The sequence below is a fragment of the Petaurus breviceps genome, unplaced genomic scaffold, assembly GCF_028583685.1.
Source record: "Petaurus breviceps papuanus isolate PSGF00001 unplaced genomic scaffold, PetGlider_PUasm1.0 129, whole genome shotgun sequence".
NCBI classification, from domain to species: domain Eukaryota; kingdom Metazoa; phylum Chordata; class Mammalia; order Diprotodontia; family Petauridae; genus Petaurus; species Petaurus breviceps.
The window spans coordinates 3,834,152-3,854,417 of NW_027185665.1; the positions used below are offsets into that span (position 1 = coordinate 3,834,152).

The window sequence follows — 20,266 nt, forward strand, 5'->3', positions numbered from 1 at the left end:
AGAGAGAGAGAGAGAAAGAGAGAGACAGAGAGAGAGACAGAGAGAGAGAGAGAAAGAGAGAGAGAGAAAGAGAGAGACAGAGAAAGAGAGAGACAGAGAGAGAGAGAGAGAGAGAGAGAAAGAAAGAGAGAGAGACAGAGAGAGAGACAGAGAGAGAGAGAGAGAGAGAGATGAAAATATCGTGATATTTTCATTCTTTTTGGCATTGGAAGCTTATCTTTAATATCATATATATGTTCTATAATATAACATTTATATATCTTATATGTATCTATAATGTCTGTAATATTTTATGAATATGTTACACTATATCTGTTATATATGTGTGTGTATATATATATATATATATATATATATAAACATGTATAAGATGTCTTCATTCTTGGAAATGTATATAACACACATTTATAGTATATCTGTGAGATGGTTCAGTTGATATTTGGGGAATGAGGACTCCCATCAGCGCCTCGTCTCTCCTTGATTTGATTGATGCTGGTTCCTCACGGGCGTCTTTAGGGCCCAGCTGGGCACAGCAGCTCTCCCCAGTCCTTCTCCCTCTCCCTCCTCCTTGCACCCTTGTTCATTCTGGCTCTGTTCTGACTTTCAGAATGGAAAGGGATGCTGCATTCACACAGAAAAAGGCAGAGAGGGCGTGCCTCAGAGTTCATCTCAGAGAAAAGTACCGGCTCCCAAAGGTGAGATGTTCTATAAAAGAGTAAGTAACTATTCTGTCTACTATAGGAAAAAAAAGGGGGGGGGGGAAAGAAAGATTTGTCTGCCATTGAAGCAGCCTGTTTACTTATGTTCCTTTGCGTATGTTCCTTCATGTACATTTCAATCTGGCCAAATGGGCATCCTTGCTGAGCTTATTGTATGACATTTCCTCTTCTGTGTCTGAAACGCCTTGGGTGGCTCAGCATATAAAATGTTGGGCCTGGAATCAGAAGATCTGAGCTCACACTCTATCTCATACTTACTGAATATGACCCTGACAAGTCACCTAACTTGTGCTTAACTATTTCCTCAGCTGTAAAATTGGGGTAATAATGGCACCTACCTCACAGGGAAGGTTGTTGTGAAGATCAAGTGAGAGAATATTTGCAAAGTGCTTAGTATATTTCCTGGCATGTAGTAGGTGCTTAATAAATGCTTATTCTTCCTTCCTTCCATTCCTTTGTATTGACTGCCCTGTGCCTGAAAGTCAATCCCTCCTCACTTCTGCCCTGTAGAAGCCCCAATTTCGGTGAGAGTGCCAGAGAATAGTGAGAGAGAGCGCCATAGAATAGTGAGAGCGCCATAGAATGACCTAGCGCAGACTTACTCTGTGTCTTATGCAAGAAAATTTTTAATAAACTTTACTTTTCTTTGGCTGAGAGAAAAAAAAGAATCCCCAATTTCCTCGAAAGTTCAGCTCAAGTACTACTTCCTGTATGAATCCCTTTTTCTTGATCCCCTCAGTTGAAAGAATACCTGCCCAAAAGTTACTTGGCATTTACTTCATACATATTTTATGTTTAATTATATGTGGAATATATTATATATGTGTATTAATACATTATATGTATAGTAATATATCAGTACATGTAATATATTGATATGTGTATTAATATGTAGATATGTGTATATTAATATATTAGTATGTGGAATATATTATATGTGAATGGGAACAAGTTCCTCATGGACAGGGACTGGTTCACTTTTATCTCTGGGATATAGCAGGCATTTAAATACTGGCTAGAGCCCACTCAATAGTAGGATCTACTTAATGATCTGGAGAGCTGTAGTTGCCAACGCAATATTCACAGTGCCTACGGCGGCTATGAATATGCCCATGTAATTCTGAATTGCAAAATATAACAGACTCCACATGGAAGACAGGACCAAAACATTTATTCAAACACTGGAAAGCTGAATCCTAACACCAGAAAGTCAAATCCATTCATAGCAACAAAGAAATCTATACACAATAAAAATTCAGGAAGCACTGCCATCCCCAAGCCTTCCCCCTGCTCGGGCCTACCCATAAATGAACACTCACAGTTTGTTGTCTGGTTCCTCTCTCTCCCTCAGCTCTCATTGCTCTGACCAACTACCTTTGGGTTCTGCTTCGCCCTTCCTGCTCCACCCCTCAGCAAGCTCCTCCCACCACAAACTCTACATGTGACTCAAGCGGGTCACATGGGCCTATTAATGGATGGAAAAAATTCTTCACATTAAGAAAACATACATTAACAATTCAAGAGTATGGGTTCTAGGCTGGAAACTCCAGAGCTGAGACCGTTAAGGGGCCTGGCTTCTGGAGATCCAGTGACAGGAAGGTGCAAAATGAGAGCCCAAAGAGATTACAGGACTCCTCCAAGGCCACACAAGTAAGAAGTAGCAGCCCTTGGGTCTGAACTTCCAGCGAGGCAAAATTGAAAGGAACTGGCAGATAACTAAGTGTTCTTACCTCTCCCTTAACCCATACATACAAGGTTGCAAGCTGGGTTGACTGGGAGAAAGATATATGGCATAGGTTGAAGCAGAAATGTTAAGGAAGGGGTAGGGGTAGCTAGGTGATACAGTGAACAGAGCACCAGCCCTGGAGGCAGGAGGACCTGAGTTCAAATCCGGCCTCAGACACTTAACACAAAAAACTAGCCTTGTGGTCTTGGGCAAGTCATTTAACCCCAATTGCCCTACCTTCCCCCTCCAAAAAAACCAAAACAAAACAAAAAAAAAGAAATGTTAAGGAAATAGATACATTTTGGGAAAGAAGACAAATTCCATTTTGGACATGTTAATTTTGAGGTGCTGATTGGCCCTGCAAGTAGAGATTACCTTTGGCAATTTAAAACATATATAGAACAGGAGCTTAGGGTAAGTTGGGAGGGAAATGGTGACCATTAAATCCACCTAACCAACCAATCAATAAACATCTATTAAATACCTACTATGTGCCAGGTACTAAAGACTAAAGAAGATAAAATCAGCAAAGGTCACTCCAGGTCAGCTTTCTGGGGAGTTTATGTAGGGCTACAGGTTTGAAACTAAAAGTAACCCCCCTCATCCTACCCACCCACCCCCGTAGGGAATTGTTGAATCTACTCTTCAGAGAAAACAGCTTAATTCTAAAGGTTCATCACTGGGCACTTGTCTAGGAGGTCAGGAGAAATGGGGCCATGTTTCAGGCTGTTTCACTTCAATAGGCAGTAACAGGAAAGACTTTGAGAATTCTAGCCAAGAGTATTCAGACAAACCAGTGTTCCGATCAGGAAATCTGGAAGATGCTACCAAACTGGGTGACCGTCCATAATGTGGAGTCTCACTATTGACAATGCATTCTGTGTGTGCGTGTGAGTGTGTGTGTGTGTGTGTGTGTGCCTGCCTGCCTGCCTGCCCTAATAGGACTAAAAGCCAAGCTGGCATGGATAGCATCTGGTGCCATCGGGTATCAGGTATATTGCTGCTCTCCATCTCTGCCGAAGACCCTATGAGAGAAATATATTGAATAGCAGTTTAGGGTCTTCAAGCAGACTTTAGAAAAAGCCTCTCCCTGCTGATAACAATGAGCTACTAGTAGGCACTTGCCCAGGAAACTGACATCTTCTCTGGAAATTTTTGAGAAAAGAGAAGACAGATTTCTATGTGGAATTGTTTAGATGTGGGGGCTGTATAGGGAGAGAAGGCCCTGAAGTGAGAAGCATGGCAAGAGTACCTGGGGTCCAGGAGATAGCATACAATCACAGAATGTGTGAGCAGGGACTGTATATATATTCATCCCAGTCGCCAGTGAGATCCTCACTAGAACACACCCAACAAGTGTTCATATAGCCTCTAGTCATGTTGTCCTGCTTTAACCACAACCAGTCTGATTCTGATTAAATCTGAAGAGTGAAAATCTAGGTAAGGAGTTCACACTATCCCACCATTTGGGGAAGGGGAGAAAGTGGGTTCTGGAGGATGTTGCAGAAGCCAATCTGGGATTCCAGATCTGCTCTGGGCCATGATCCAGGAGCCCACGGCATGACAACGTTGTTTCCCCTGGGAGTTTTAAGGGTTGAAGATTCCCCTTTCCCCAAACTGTTTAAAACTGGTAGTGCTTCCACGTTCCCATAATATCACACCTCTTTTATTTGTAGAAACATAGATTGGTGGAGCCATAGAGGCTGTAGAGAATATCTACCTCAGTTCCCTCATTTTATCCATGAAGAGACTGAGACCAGGAATCATTCACAGAAAATTAATTGACAGAATTAGAAAGGAATCCACATCTTCCAACTTCAGAGCAAAAGTTCTCTCCCTCACCCTATGCTGCAACCTCTTTCCCCTCCAGTTCCCCATCCAGGAGTATAGGAGACATGGTCCAGTATTTTAGCCAAGAGTCACAAAAAAGACATGCTGTAAGATAATACTCTGCCAACGCTATTTTAGCTGCCTTTTTTTCCCCCTCATTCTTTTCTGTGGTGTTCTGGGGGTTCGACCAGAGAGATCTGCAAAACAACCGGGCTAGGGGATAGTTCACTTAACCAAAGTAGTCACCCTAGGTTTCCTTTAAATACAGAGCTCCCCCTAGAGTATTGAAAGCAGGGCTATTTGTGCCAACGATGTTTTCCATTTATCTTTGCAGAAACATGTCTATTGTGTAAAGGGCAATTGACCAGGAATATAGTCTTTTGAAATTTGTGAAACTCTTTTACATGTTGCAGTGGTGGACCCACCATCACTCTTTTTTTTGAAAAATAAGAAATTAAATTAAAAAAAAAAACCTTGCAATACAAACATTCTTATTCTGCTGCTGAATCTACTGAGTCGTTCCTGTCTGTCCAGTTGTCTCTAAGCCTGGGTAACTTTTGATATTAGTAACACGATAATAGCATCTCACATTTAGTGAGCTTTGTGGGCTACTGAATGGTTTCCCTACAACTGTGAGGTAGACAGGACAAGCATTATTCCCATTTTATCAATGAAGAAACTATCTCTGGCAAGTAAAGTTACCTATTCGTGGTCGTAGAGCCAGAAGCAGGAGGACTGTGGAGTGACCTTTAGGGAATGTGTCTTCTTACGTGGCTTTCATGGTCATGGATTCTCAAACCCGTATCTCTGTCTCCCAATTTTGCCCTGAGCTGAGCTCATGCTCAATATTTTTAAAAAGTTGGATGGGGCCTCAGAAGCCATTTAGTCCCTCCCTTCATTTTACAGATGGGGAAAGTGAGGCACAGAGAAATTCAGTGACTGGCCCAAAGTCACTAGGTAGGAAGCAGTATAGCTGGGTTTTGTATCCAGGTCCTTTCTATGGTACCACACTGCTGGGCATCAGCCCCCACTTTCTTGACTGCTCGTCCAGTGCCAATAACCCTTTGGTCTTCTGCCCTTGACAAGTTATTAGGGATGTTCATTATAACAGCACATCACTCAGGAACCAAGAGTTACTCCCAGGGACAGCCAGCTCTGTATTCTCTTGCTTCTGCCCAACAGGGAATGAAAATGGAAACTCTAGTCTGTCCCAGAGTAAAACGACCGATTAGCAGCTCACACAGGAGGGTGGGAGATACATGCTTGGAGATTCAGGCTGACAGCGTGTAAGAGTCTTCCCTGTGGCTGCAAAAGCCCCGCCTCGGAGAGGAGAACACATGGAGCCCACATTGGGGATTAGGGAAGCATCTGGTCCCCACTGTTAGCCATGAGTGTGTGACCTGGTGCGCCACCTGGCGTTCCCGTTACAAACAGCCGGTGTGGCATCATTTCAGAGATGGCGAGACAGATTCACTGGGAGCCAGATGGAGAAGTGGGGCGAGAGAGTTCTTTGTAAGAGACTGTGGAGTGGGGGTGGCTGTCCAAGCTGGAGCAACAGAGCTCCAGAGGTATCCGGATGAGACTTGGGGTAGTCTTTGGTTCGTTCCTATGAGTCAAGGCCAGAAACAGAGATCCAAGGCAACATTCCCCGGCCTTAAAAAAAAAGAAGAGGAAAAAGAAAGGAACGTAGATCGCATTGGACAAAACCTCAAGAGACAATTGATTATACCACTTTTTCTTCAAAAAGAAAACTGATATGGGCCTGGGACTGAAGAAGGATGTGAAAGAAGACTTGAACATATTTGAGAAATCGTGCAACACTCTCATTGATTCCAAGTTGCTCCATGACACCCAAATCCAATTTTTTAATACTAGTGTTCTCCCAGTGATACCCGAAAGTTACAAATCAAAGAATACCACAGCGTCAAAAAAGTCAAAACCGCAAGCAACCCAACAGATAATGGAGAAACAGAGCATAAAGGTTTAAGTAAGTTACAACCTATTACAGTAATGACATGAGCTCCAGAAGTAGTCAAATACCATAAGAAAGAAAAAATATGAGAAATTTGGGGTAATGGAATATTTGTATGAATAGATGCAGTGAAATAATTAGAACAAGAAAAATGTTTGCAATGACTGCAGCAGGACAAATTAAAATGACCCTAAAATAATGCCAAAATTCTGCTTCAGTGTAATGTCCAGTCTTGGCCATGGAGAAAAGATATTACTAGAGGCCAGGAATGGCTCTAAGAAATGTGACTTCTGGCAGAACTGATTATGGATTCAAAGGAGAACTAATCCTGGAAGTCAAGAGTAAAACAGCATAAGGACTCCATGAAGAAAGAAAGAACATTGCAGTAAGAGAGATGTGAATTGCCTTGGTCTCATGTATTTCTTACACAAGTCTCTCACTACTATTGTGCTTTACAGATGTTGGATGTGTTTGTGTAAGACTATACCCCAGTTTTCTGGGATTTAATGTACTATCATTATGATTCGTACTATGTCTAGTGAATGCCCTTGCTTTGAGCTAATTATGTCTACTGGCTGTCCATTCATGGGAAGTACATCAAAGGGGACTTGTGAGCTTGTGATTCTGGGAGTTATGAATCTATAGACTACACTCAAAACTTGGAGGTAGCAACTATCCTCTAGGAAATTAGCCCAGAGGAGGGCACAAGTCATAAGGGGAGGTTCTCTGGATAGGTGTGGGTGATAGAACCCAAAATGATTGTAATATAAAAAGAAAATATTGGTTTTTCTAAGTGCTAAAAAAGACGTCGCTGAAAAAATAGCTGTACCATCCATTAACAAGCAAAAGAAATAACAGATGAACAGTCTGAATGCTGCAACATAAACTTTTTATAAAGTCCTTTAGCATATTAAGTGGGTTCTCCATGGGGATTTATGGAAGAACATGTATACACATGTATGTATGTATAATCTACATATGCATGTCTACACATGTATGCATATATGTGTATGTATGTATAAAACATATACATATGGACAAGAATTACGCAGGACAACAAGGCATGATTGGGTTGTGACCTGTACTTTTGGAGGGAGTATACCTGTAGATAAGAACAACCAATCAATCAACTGGTATTTATTAAGTATCAACTATGTGTAAGGCACTGTGGGATACAAATACAAAAAAAAAAAAAAAAGGAAATAATCCTTCCCTACAAGGATCTTGTATTCCAATGGCGGAAAGGGAAAGAGATCACAGATCAGTGAAAGCATGGAGACAAAACATGTGCCTCACAGGTTTGTTGTGAGGAAAGTGTTTTTAACAACGTTGAACATTTCTTAAGTACCTACTATGTTGAAAGGCTATGTGCTTGGCTCTAGGGATAAGTAAAAAGAGTGATGTCGTATGCACAGTAAGACACAAATGCAAAGTAATTTTATGAAGGATGGTTAAGAATTTGCAGACTGTATTGACTTAGGATCTAAGTCAGTGTTTTGTAGCGGATCTATCCAATTGCAGATTCCTCCTCTGCCAAACCCTGCCTCTTCCCTGAACTTGCTATTTCAATAAGTCCTAGGCATGTCACCTTGAAAATCCTGGAGTGGACTTCCCATAGTAATGGACAGGTATGCTTGGATTCTGCATATAATCCTTTCATCTCAACTAAGGCAATAAAACAATACATAAAACAAATCTTTGGACGTCAGCACCATTCGCCTCTATGAACAGATTCATTCTCCCTTTTCAGCTCCCCTTGGTACCATAATCTTCCTCCATTGGAATGTAAGTTCCTTGAGGACAGGGACTATCTTTGTGTTTACTTGAATTTGTATCTTCAGCAGATAGCACAGTGCCAGGCAAATAGTAAGCACTTTTCCTTGCCTAAAACAATCTGCAATAAAAAATGGTTGCTTCCTCCCTCACCCTGATACATCCAGGCCATTTTCAGATGCTACATAAGCCATTTGAACTCAAGAATTCTAGGAAATTCATAGTTCCATTTGGTTGAAAGCCACGATCACTTCTGCAAATGGGCAAAGAAGTCCAGACAGTACAACACAGTTGGCAACTGGAGTTCTGAATTACTTATGCAGTAGGGTGAATAGATGAAGAGTCAGAAACTTGGGGCCTTGGGTCTTGTATGAAATGGAACTCCTGGAGGCTAGTGCTTTTCAATCCGTGTCTTACGACTGCCACCTGAGACTGCTTCTCTCTGTAGTTAGCATATGGTAGAACAGAGGGAGCAGCTTCAGCAAGCGATCCCAGCAAGGGGAGCCTGCTGTAATTTCTGGCATCCTTCAGACCTCTAACCTTTCCGATGGTAGCATCTCCGTCCTGATACAATGCCACTTCCTGTCAAGTGATTCATCTTTCCCCACCCATATTTTGACTTTTCTGATTGGGGCTAACCTGGGATATCAAACGAGCATAGCAAGTCTGGATAGCTTTGAAAGTCATCCTGAATTTCTTATACACTTAAAAGTTTGAGCAAGCTGTATACAATATTCACAACTTTATGTACAATTTTCTTCTTCTGTTCTACTTTGCATATGGAGGCTCTTGTTTTGTTTTCTTGTGGCTCCTCCCATTGGTTCTAACTCTTCTTTACAACCTGACTCTTATGAAAATATGTTTCATATGCATGTTAAGGGAAGAAATTATGGCCCTTAAGGTCAGTTTAGAAGCAGCAGTTTTAAGCTGTGATCATTCCACATGGTAAGAGGTAAAAGAAAAAGGGAGGAATCAAGAATCACTCCAAAGATGATGCAACAAGTACAGGGTCGATGGAAGAACAGAGCTAACCCTCAACAGAAACGAGGAAGTTTAGAGGAGGTTTGGGAGAGCTACAGAGGGTGGAATATGAATTTCATCTTGGACATGGCAAGACATCTAGATGGAGATGTCTGGCAAGTAGCTGGGTGATCTGGAACTGGATTTTAGAAGAAATATTAGAATTGGATACATATATTTGGGAGTCATCTTCATATAGAGGAATAATTATATCATCAAAGCATAGTTTGTAAAGAGAGAGGAGGGCCCAGGACAGAGCCTTGGGGGAATATCCACACTTAAGTTATGTGAAAATAATGTCGCACTAGCAAAGGAGATCAAGAAGAATATTGATAACTAGGGAGAAAACAAAGAGGGACAGACAGACCCACACACACACAGAAAGAGAGAGAGAATTTAGAAAAGTCCATTGGCTTTGAGAATTAAGAGGTCACTGGGCACACTAATACAATGAAGTGGTCCAACAATTTTGGAAAGTAATTTGGAATCAGACTAAGAATATGCCTAAAGTGTATATAAACTTTGATTCAGAGATTTCACTCTTAAGTATATCTCCTACAGAGGTCAAAGAAAAAAAATGCCCATATGCATTAAAATATGTAGAGCAGTAATTTGCATAATAACAAAGAACTAGAAACAAAGGAGTTATCCTTTAATTAGGGGATAGCTAAACAAAATGGTATATAAAATGTAATGGAGTATAACTGTGCAGAAAGAACCATGAATATGTAGAACTTGGAGACACATTAAAAGATGAACTCACAAAAATTGTAATTACTATAACCAGGAAAATAATATACACAATGTCTATAACAGTATAAATGGAAATGACAAAAAGTCACAAAAGCGAATGCTGTAATAATTCAAGTTCAAAAGTTCTTGTTCAAATTATAAGTCTTGAGAGAAGGGTTAAAAACTATCCCTCACATCTTTGCAGAAATTGGAGACTATGGGTGTGAAATATTGCATATACTGTTTGAAATTGTATGTTGATAAGTTTTGCTGAATTGCTTCCCACCACCTTTCAAAAATCTTTGTCACAAGGGATGGTTCTATGGCTATGTGGATGCTGGGGGTAAGAAAGGGAAAGGATATATTCAGAAATTAATGTGACTGAAAAAATAAAAACAATCAAAATATGTTGAAATAATCTTTTAAAGAAATCATTCTTAACATTGGACAGAACAGTTTTAATCAAGTAACAGAATCTGAGGGGAGGAGAAATCAGCGTGAAGAGAGAAAATGGAGGCAATAAGCACAGGGCATTCCCTCTAGAGGCTTGGCTATGAAGAGAGAGATGAGAACACGACAGGCTTAAGGAAAAGTGGTTCTTTAAACATGGGTATGTCTGTAGTTCCTGGAGGAGGACCCTATGGAACCCTATGGAACCCTATGGAAAAGAACAGACTGAAGAGGAGAGAGAGGGAATGATGAGAGGAGGAGATGGAGAGGAGGAGGATGAGAATTTCAGGCATGGGGATTGCCAGTGAAAAATGCAGAGACAGAGATGGTGTGTCATGTATAAGAAACAGTAAGGAGGCCAGTGTAACTAGATCCCCAAATCTGAAGGGGGTAGTAAATTGTAAGAAGATCGGGAAAGTAGGAAGTGTTCAGTTTATAAAGAGCTTTAAGAGTCAAACAGGGGATTTTATATTTGATCCTGGAGGTAATAGGGAGCTAGTGGAGTTTATTGAATGGAGGTGGGAGATCAGACCTTTGCTTTAAGAAGATCAACTTGACAGTTGAGTAGAGAATGGATTAGAATGAGGAGAAATGTGATACAGGGAGACCAACTGGAAGGCTATTACAATAATCCAGGAATGAGGGAATAAGGATCTGCAGCAGGTGGTGGCAGTATCAGAGGAGAGAAGGGTTATTGCAAAGGAAAATTTGACAGGATTTGGCAACTAATCGTATATGGAAAGGTGAGGAAACTTAAGTGAATCATTGAGGATGACACCTAGGTTTTGAGCTTCAGTTACTAGGAGAATGGTAGTATCCTTGATAGAACTAGGAATATTAGTAAGAGGTGAGGGTTTGAGAAGACAGAGAATGAGTTCCATTTTGTGCTGAGTTCAAAGTGTCTAGGGAATGTCCAATTTGGGCAATCCTATAAGTTAGAGAGAGGTGAAATAGACCTGAGAATCATCTGCATATGGGTAACAAATAAGGTAAACTAATGTTCCTAACTCAAAGAATCAAATTTGTTTCCACAGGTATCAGTGTGCTTTTGTAGGAAGAGGTCCATGGCTAGGATATGGTCCTAGAAGGGTATACTTGTTCAAAAGAAATAGAAGAGAAAAATATCTGGGGGGTGGGGGTAGAACAGTAAGTATGAAGAAGGAAGCATGGAGAACGATTTCAGAAAAATCTGGAAAGACTTACATGAACTGATGCAAAGTGAAGTGAGCAGAATGTTGTACTCTGTAACAGCGATATTACATGATGAACTATTAATGACAGTTATTCTCAGCAATACAGTGATCCAAGACAATCCCAAAGGATTCATGATGAAGTATACTATCCACCTCCAGAGAAAGAACTGATATTGTTTGACTATAGACAGAAGCATGCTATAAATAATAAAAGAAAGAAAGAAAAAAGGAAACAGAGTAGAGCATTTGGGTGAAAGTCAATGCAGAAGGAAAGAAGCAATGGTCTGTCATTAATAATTAATAAAAAGAATAATGGCTAGTATTTATACAGTGCCAACTATGTGCCAGGCACTTTATAAATATCTCATTTGATTCATACAACAACCCCAAGAGGTAGGTGCTATTATGATCCCCATTTTGCAATTGCAGATTGCAAATGAGGCAGATATGATTGGAAAGAGGATAAAAAAGTTTAAGAAACAGACAACAATCTAGTAGTCAATAAACATTTATTAAGCATCTACTATTTTTCAAGCACTGTGCTAAATGCTGGAGATACAAAATGAGGCAAAAGACCATTTCTTCTCTCAAAGAGCTTATATCCTAATGGGGGAGATAACATGCAAACAAATATGTACATATAATACACGTAAATAATTAACAGAGGAAAGGTGCTGGGATTGAGGGATTGGGCAAGTTTCCTGTAGAAGGTGAGATTTAGTTGGGATTTAAAAAGAAGCTAGGGAAGTCAGTAATTAGAACAGAGTAGGGAAAGTGTTCCAGGCATGAGAGACTGCCAGAAAGAAGGCTGAGAGTCAGGAGGTGGAGTATCTTGTTCATAGGACAGTCAGGAGGTCAGTGTCATTGGACTGAAGACTATGGATTGGAGAGTAAAGTGTTAAAAGAGCAGAAAGCTGGGAGGGCACTAGGTTATAAGGGCCACTGAATGACAAGCAGCATTTTTGTTTTTTATTTTTGAGACAGGAAATCACTGGAGTTTTTTGAGTGATGTGTGCGTGTGTGTGACATAATCAGACCTGATCTTTGACAGAATCACTAGTGCCTCAAAGAAGGATGGATTGGAGTGGGGAGGAAGAGTTGAGGCAGGCAGATCCACCAATAGGCTATTACAATAATACAGGTGTGAGGCAATAAGGGCCTGTATTAGCGTGGTGACAGAGTCAGAAGAGAGAAGATGACATATTTGAAAGATGTTGCAAAGGTGACATCAATAGGTCTTAACAACAGATTGAATATGGGGGTTGAGATGTAATTGAGGATTCCTGTGACTCCTAGGTTGCAAGTCAGGAAGACTGGGAAGATGGTGTTATTCTCGACAGCAGGGTGGAATGAAGGGTTTAGAGGGAAAAAAATGAGTCCCCATTTTAGACATAGTGATTTTATGGTGTCTACCAGACATCCACTTTGAGATGTCTGAATGGCAGCTGGATATTTGAGATTAAAGGTCAGTGGAGAGATTGGGGCAGAATAGGTATATCTGAGAATAATTGACATAGAAATGTTAATTAAATCCATGGGAGCTGATGAGGTCAAGTGAAATAGTATAGGAGAAGAGAAGAGAACTCAGGACAGAAACCTGGCAGATACCTAGAGTTAGAGGGTGTGATCTGGAGGAAGATCTAGCCAAGGACACAGAGAAGACATGATCAGATAGGACTGCTAGGAAAAAAAAAACAAAAAAGCAAGAGGGAAGAGAATATCAGGGAGGAGAAGATGATCAACAGTGTCACAGGCTACAGAGAGGTCAAGGACAATGAGGATTTGGCATCTAAGAGATCATTAATAACTTTGGAGAGGGTAGTTTCCATTGGATGATAACATCCAATGGAATGTTGGATTTGGAAGCCAAATTTGGAAGCCCAAACAGGTTAAAAAGAGTGAAAAGAGAGAAAGTGGAGGTACCAATTGTAATTGACCTTTTTGAAGAGTTTAGCTTACAAAGGGCAGAAAAGATGTAGGATGATAATAGGAATGGAAGGATCAAGTGAGGGTTTTTTTTCAAGATAAAGGAGACATAAGTGTGTTTGTAGACAGTAGAAAATAAGCCAGTAGAGAGGGAGAAATTGAAAATAAGTAGAAGAACGGGGATGACAGAGGGGGATATTTGTGGAAAAGAAGGGATGGAATGGGATTACTTGTGCAAGTAGAGGGGTTAGTTGTGATAAGGAGTAAGAACACCTCATTATGTGAGACTGGGGTGAAGGAGGAGAGAGTGGCAGAAGGCATCTGAGTGATAGGAGAAGAGGGGAGAAGGAGTTCACAGTGAATGGCCTCAATTTTTTTCATAAAATATGGGGCAATATTCTCAGTTGAGAGTTTGGATGTGGAGAGAAAGCCATGGAAAGTTTGAGAAGGGATGAAAAGGTTTGAAAGAGCTGCTGTGGAGATGGGGATAGTGAATTGATAATGAAGGTAGAGTAGGATTGCCTAGCGACAGTGGGAGCCCAATTTAGTTTATGTAAAATAAATTAGGAGTTGGACCCAGTCAGAACAGTTGTGTGATTTTGTCTACCTTTTTTTCAGCAGCACATGTGTAGGAGCAAAGGCTATAAATGGTGGGAATGATCCAAGACTGAGGTGGGGCTTGCATAATTGGTCATATAATAAGGGGGGTAGGGAATCAAGAGGGGAGAATAACTTAAAGCTGTATTTGTTCACCAAGGAGTTGAGATAGAGGAGGAGAGAGTGGCTATGGCAGGGAGATGGCCTGGGAGAGAAGTGAGGGGTAAAGGAATTGGAGATCACTGCAGATGAAGGATAGGGAAGGCAGAGGGAGAGATAAAAATCCAATAGATTATGGTCAGATCAGGAGATTTTAGAATTCGTGATCATGGAAGTGGTACATTTGTGGCAAACGATGGCAAATTCAAGGGTATGATCATCTTTGTGTGGGGCTGAGGTTGGACAGAGGTACATAGCTCATGGGAGGTTAAGGAACTGAATGGTTGGGATATTAGAGGAAGAATCAATATGTATGGTGAAGTCCTTTAGTAGGAGTGCAGGAGTTGGGGAGGAGAGAGGAAGGAAGAAGAGTGACCTGGGGGTCTGTAGCTACTGGGATGCTGAGTGGTAGATATGAAAAGCATGAACTTCAAAGGAGGAGACATTACTGGGTGATGGAGGAAGAGGGAGAACCTAGAAGTGGCAGAATGGGGAGCAAGGAAGAGTCGGACTCCCCTGTTTTGACCAGCAAGCCAAGGAGAATGAATGAAGGTACAGCCAGCACTGGAAAGGCTGCATCGTTAGGGAGAAATCAGGTTTCAGTAAGAGCCAGTGGATAGAAGGAATATGAGAGGAAAAGATTTAAGAGAAAAGGAAGTCTGCTGCCTGTGGAACAGGAATTCTAGAGGGCACAGTGGAAGGACTGGGCGGAGTTAAGGTGAAACTTTGGGGTGGGAGAATTGAGGGAGGTAGAAGGAATGAATCACGCGGCAGGGGTGTGGAATAGGGTTTGGATGGTGATCTGTGGGAGTCACTGTGATGTGAAGAGCATGACCAGGTGTAAGAATGTTCATCACTGAGTGGAGAGCAGCACCAAAGAATAGTTGCAGCAAGAGATCTGAAGTCAATGCCAGGATGGCTCTTTTTTGCAGTGGAGGTTCCCCACATACCAGCTGGGAGATTGGGCTTGCAGGAGGAAGAGGAAGATGCCTCATACTGCTACAGATGGGAGTCTGAAAAGTCACCTCCTCTTTGCCTCAGTTTCCTTGACTATAAAATAAGGATCATAATAGTCCTTATCTCCCAGGGCTGTTGTGGGGATCCAATGAGGTAATACTCTCAAAGCACTTAGTGCAGTGCCTGGAATATAGAAGCTGTTTAATAAATGCTTGTTTCCTTCCAATTAGAAGTGGGATAGGCTGACTCAGGATTTCTCTCACTAGTTATCTTTGAACAAAGAGTGAATGACCCCTTGGAGATGTTGAAGAGATCCTCAGTCAGATAGGGGATGGGTTAGATGAATGAGATCACAATTCTATTGGAGCATTTAGGAGAAGAGGCAATAGAAGCTGAGGTATTTCATAGGAGAAACATGCAAGAAACTTTCAAGTCCCTTATAGTTCTGATATTCTGTAATAGAGAGCAAGGGCCAGAGAAGGGAAGCTAGGGCCTCATACCCTCCTGGCCGCTGGTCAAAGACCAGTGCCTTAGAGAATGCTGAAATGATAATGCTAACATTAGTATCAATCTGTATCAATTAGGAAGCAATAATGACATTAATAAGCCACAGGGAGGGCGACACATTCAAATGTCCTCAAGCTAACAACAATTAATCTCTTGGGATACTTCGTTCATAATTGCTCAGGGCTGCTATCCCAGAGGTTAAATAGCAGCAGGATTCAGTTCTTGGCCCCCACGACAGCTCCCTTATTAGGGCCCAACTTGGAAAAAACATTTGAGGAAAATGTCCTCCCAGGAGCTGCAACATCTTATAAAGATTACTTTGCCAAATTTTTGATTGGGGAGTGAATTTTCTAAAGTAACTATTTTGACTTCGATCTCTTATTAAAAAGGTCATACTCTGCTGACTGGGGAAAGATAAACCAGGTGACTATTAAATGGAATGAGTGACTCACTTTGACAAGTACTAGAAGTCTTCTTATGATATATTTTCTTATTCCCTGCTTATGTGGGTCATCAATGAAACTGATGATACCTGGTGACCATTTTTAATGCTGCTAATAAGAAAAGAATAGCCTTTAGCAAGGGCATGATAAAAATGAACAAATAATTAGATTTTAAATATCTAAATGTCTTTCCCCCCAAATCATATTTCATTAATAAACATATTGGACTAGATGACCTCTAAAGTCTTTCAGATCTAGAATTCTATTATCCTATGACACCCAAAAATAATCCAAGAAGTCCATATGCATTTTAAATTCAGACTTGATTGTACACACTGGGTATGACTCAGTGAGAGTTTCCCTCCAATACCCAATGGGGATTGCAACCCATCCGTACCTTCCCCATCCTATCTTGTCCATACATTCCTGCAAATCTTCCATAGGTAGATAGCCCAGCCTTGCTAGGATCTTTTGATCTTCCTTTCTAGATCTTTTGATATTGTGTGGGTACCAATACAATGTGTGGCCCATCCCTCTTTGATCTCTCACTGTTCCTACATAATTAGAATGGCCTCATTGCCCAGTCGCCTCTTTGATAGGACCTTTTCTTTTTCCCTTTTAAAATGCAATGTTTCACTGATTCTTTTTGTTGTTGCACTGTTTAATTTCGGAAGGTATACTTCTCTGCCTTATGCAGAGAACCATCCCTTGCAATAAAATGTTTTAACAGATGGGGGGGGAGTGGTTAAGCAAAAACCAATCAACATATCAACCATTTTTTTTTGCCAGTATATATAACATTGCATGCTTGTAATCCTCCATGATGGCATGTTTTGTGCTTCTGTTTACACACAATTTATGACGGGTAGCATGATACAATACATATGCACATTCATCACATATCTCTATCTCTCTAGCACTCTTTAGCTGACCTTCCATTTTCAATTCTCAGACACTATGGTATTCTATGATTCTAATCCACATAGCATCACTGCAAAACTGTCGGTCTTCCAATCCCATTCCAAGGACCTTTGAAAAGATAAAGCTTTCTTCAGAGAAAATATTGGGGTCCCTAAAATTATTACATAAACCTTCAATAACAATCCATTCCCTTTCTATTTAATTATGAGTACAATTCATTGTCTATTTGCTATGTCTGCCAAAAAGTTATGTGTCCATGGACCAGCTGTGTGGAGAATCCATCCAACTGACTTCAAAAAAGAAAGACATTCCATTTTGGACTACAGTTCTTCAAGGATACAGTACCACAGGCAGAAATCCTAGAGTAAACAGTCTCTCTAATTGTAGCTGTGCCTTTTTAAAAAGAAGAAAATGGGAAGCATATAATTGCATATGTGTCTTCCAACCTTCACTAAAGTCTTTATTCTTTGTGACATGGAGTCGATCTGGGGTTCAACCAGAGACAATGCCGATGAATCACAAACTCTACCAGGTCTCCCCAAACTAGAAATACTAGTACTAACCTAGTGATGGACTGTACATCTGCTGGCCAAAAACTAATCCTACCAAAGTTCATAGAAGGGTATCATTAGCTTTGTGAAAGAATTATGGTTCTTTTAGCCACAACAACTCTTGAAGCCCATATATTAAGTTGAAGTAGCTGCACTGTCAGGGGGGAGTGCTCACACTGATTAAATCACGGCTCCTTGAAGGACTGAAGTGTATATTAGTTACAGACCCATGGATTATCTTAGTAAGAAATTTGTGTGTGTGTGTGTTTTAAAAAAATTTTGCTTCAGAGAAGATTTGAACCAAAAGAATTATTGGGTTTTTCTTTTGCTCCATATTCAGGATTACTCATATTATATAGAAAGGCAGTGTATGTGGTTGTCTGTCCAAGATGAATAGATGCCCCAAATATCCTCCACTCTCGGATAACAAGAGCATATGATATCACTGCTAAGAGTTTCATTCCTTTGGGTTCTGCTCCTCACTAACATCTTAAAAAAATACAATGGGGATTAAGCCCCTGATCAAACTCTTTCCTCCAGACAGAAAGGATGGGACAGATAGAGTTTTCCTCTTTCCAAATTGTGTTTAGTGCAGGCCCTTTTTAATGCTGTAGACTTTGAAAAGATAAAGATTCAGTTCTGATTGGCACAGTTTCATTAGACACTTTAGAAAACAAAACAAAACCTTGATTACATCCATAGATCAATAAGGACATTTTTTAAAATGTGGTTTTGTTTGACGTTCAGCAAATCACAGATTTGTTTTGATTAATAATTTGTTTCAAATCTGTTTTTAAAAAGGATTTTGCGAATCAGAGAAATAACTAGTTATAAAAACTGGTCTAAATGAAAACTTGAATATTGTAAGGTAACCAAAGAAACTTGAACACCTCAGAAAGAAGATTATAAAACCAGTGAAAACAAGTTTTCTGTCTTGTTGTATTCAAATTAGTCCCTATAAGTATTACAAGTCTGGGCATTTAATCGTTATTTTAAAGGAAACGATGTTCTTACTATAAGGGACAAGTAATGTTAATAGATTAACATCATAATGATATAATTTTTCTTCACTTGAAATAAAATCAAGAATTATCTTCCAAACAAAACCATCAGGCTATTTTGAGACTAAAATGTGCTCCTCCTCTTAGCAAATCCCAAATCCATATGCAAGTCAAACCAAATTAATAAGAGAAAAGAGTTCCATAATGAACCTTAATCCTATTAACAGAATTGTCAATCTTGGTTAGTCATTGAAAAAAAAAATGTCTCACCCCCCACTGAGGAATATGATTTATTTACACCTGGTGTTTGTCTCTTCTATGTAGGGCATCATTTATTTGGAGTTCGCAATGGGGCCTTCTCTGAATATTATTGAAAATGTATTGAATAAAGCAGCTGTCTTTAAAAGTATTCCATTTAGAAAAAATATATATGCACATATATATTTATTCATATATTATCACAGGAGTCTACTTTGAGAATTTAATCCTTGAATTGCTTTAGAACAGAAAAGTCCCAGATGTCCATAGTTTGAATCTTGGAGCACTGGACTCTTCCATTATTTAATACAGTACCTAGCCCATAGTAGGCACTCATTGAACATAAATAATCAGAATCTATTTTCTAATAATTAAAATCCAAAACCGGTGTGGAAAGGGGGTAACTGAGTAACTGAGGAGGGGAAGGACAGCCACAGCAGCAAATAAAAATTTCTGATGCATCTTCCACTGAAATCCCTCTAAAATAAAAGAATATATGTGTCTAATTTTTTTGTAGTCCGCCTTCCAAATTCTCCTACATTCGATTTTTTTTTGTCCATAACTATGATTTCATAGGTATGTAAAATTTCCACTGTATCATCCAATCTTAGTCCTTGGAACACTGATAGGGTAAATGACTTGCTCACAGTCACCTAGTGTCAGAGGAAGGACTTGACCCCAAAATAATTTCAAGGTCATCCCTCTATCTATTATACTATGACTTTCCCCTAAATGAAACACTAGTTATTTAAGGTTTTTTTATGGAAAGTTTTTATTCTATTGTTCGTATGGCCTCTCTGCTTGTGCATATCAGTGTGTGTGTCTTTGATTGTATGCTCTTCGAGGGTGGAAATCATCAGTTCACACCCTGTGCAATCTAACATGTAGGGAGTTTTTTTCACCTTAACAGTATCATTAGCAACTGAGCATTTGATGAATATTTTTTTCCACTAATGATTAAGACAATTCTCAATAAGGCTGTGGCTCCACAATAACAAAATACCTAGTCAAAAACGAGTAACAAAACAAAAAAAAATCCATCATACTAGTTACTTGTCACCATGTAGCCCACAATCCCAGTTGTTTACTTAAATAAACTGTTCATTGGTTTTAGTCAGACTGGTTTTTGTTTGTAGACAAAACTTTACCATGTAGAAAGTGAGGTATGGTGAATGCAAAGCCTCCTGAAAGGTTTGGGACCTTTCCACACTTCAGGAGGCAATGGATACCATCACTGGAATGTGATGGGATCGGTGCCCCTTTGAGAGATCTGTGGAGTGTCAAAGACTGAAATTTACTCTTTAGGGAAAATCAACAGTGATTTGGTAAATGATTGTAGACAAAAAATAATCCTTTAAAGAATAGGGCACTTGGTGTTAGCTATAAAATATCATTGCCAAAGTGGAGAAATGAATGCTAATTCTACAACAAACACCAAAAAATAATCATCTGTTAAACAGTTAGCTAAGTTAAACAAAATTAGCTCAGTTAAACAATATGCTAATGATAATATTTGCATATAGGTTTCCAA

The 20,266-nt window shown here is 39.9% G+C and overlaps 1 protein-coding gene across 1 annotated transcript in view; it reads left to right on the plus strand.

The window, feature by feature from the left end:
* Positions 1–20,266, plus strand: part of LOC138173718 (complexin-4) — a 39,865-nt gene that overhangs the window by 6,706 nt on the left and 12,893 nt on the right. Inside the window, exon 2 of the mRNA XM_069103757.1 lies at positions 608–695. Coding sequence (XP_068959858.1) covers positions 608–695 — 88 coding nt within the window. The remainder of the gene's footprint in view (positions 1–607; positions 696–20,266) is intronic.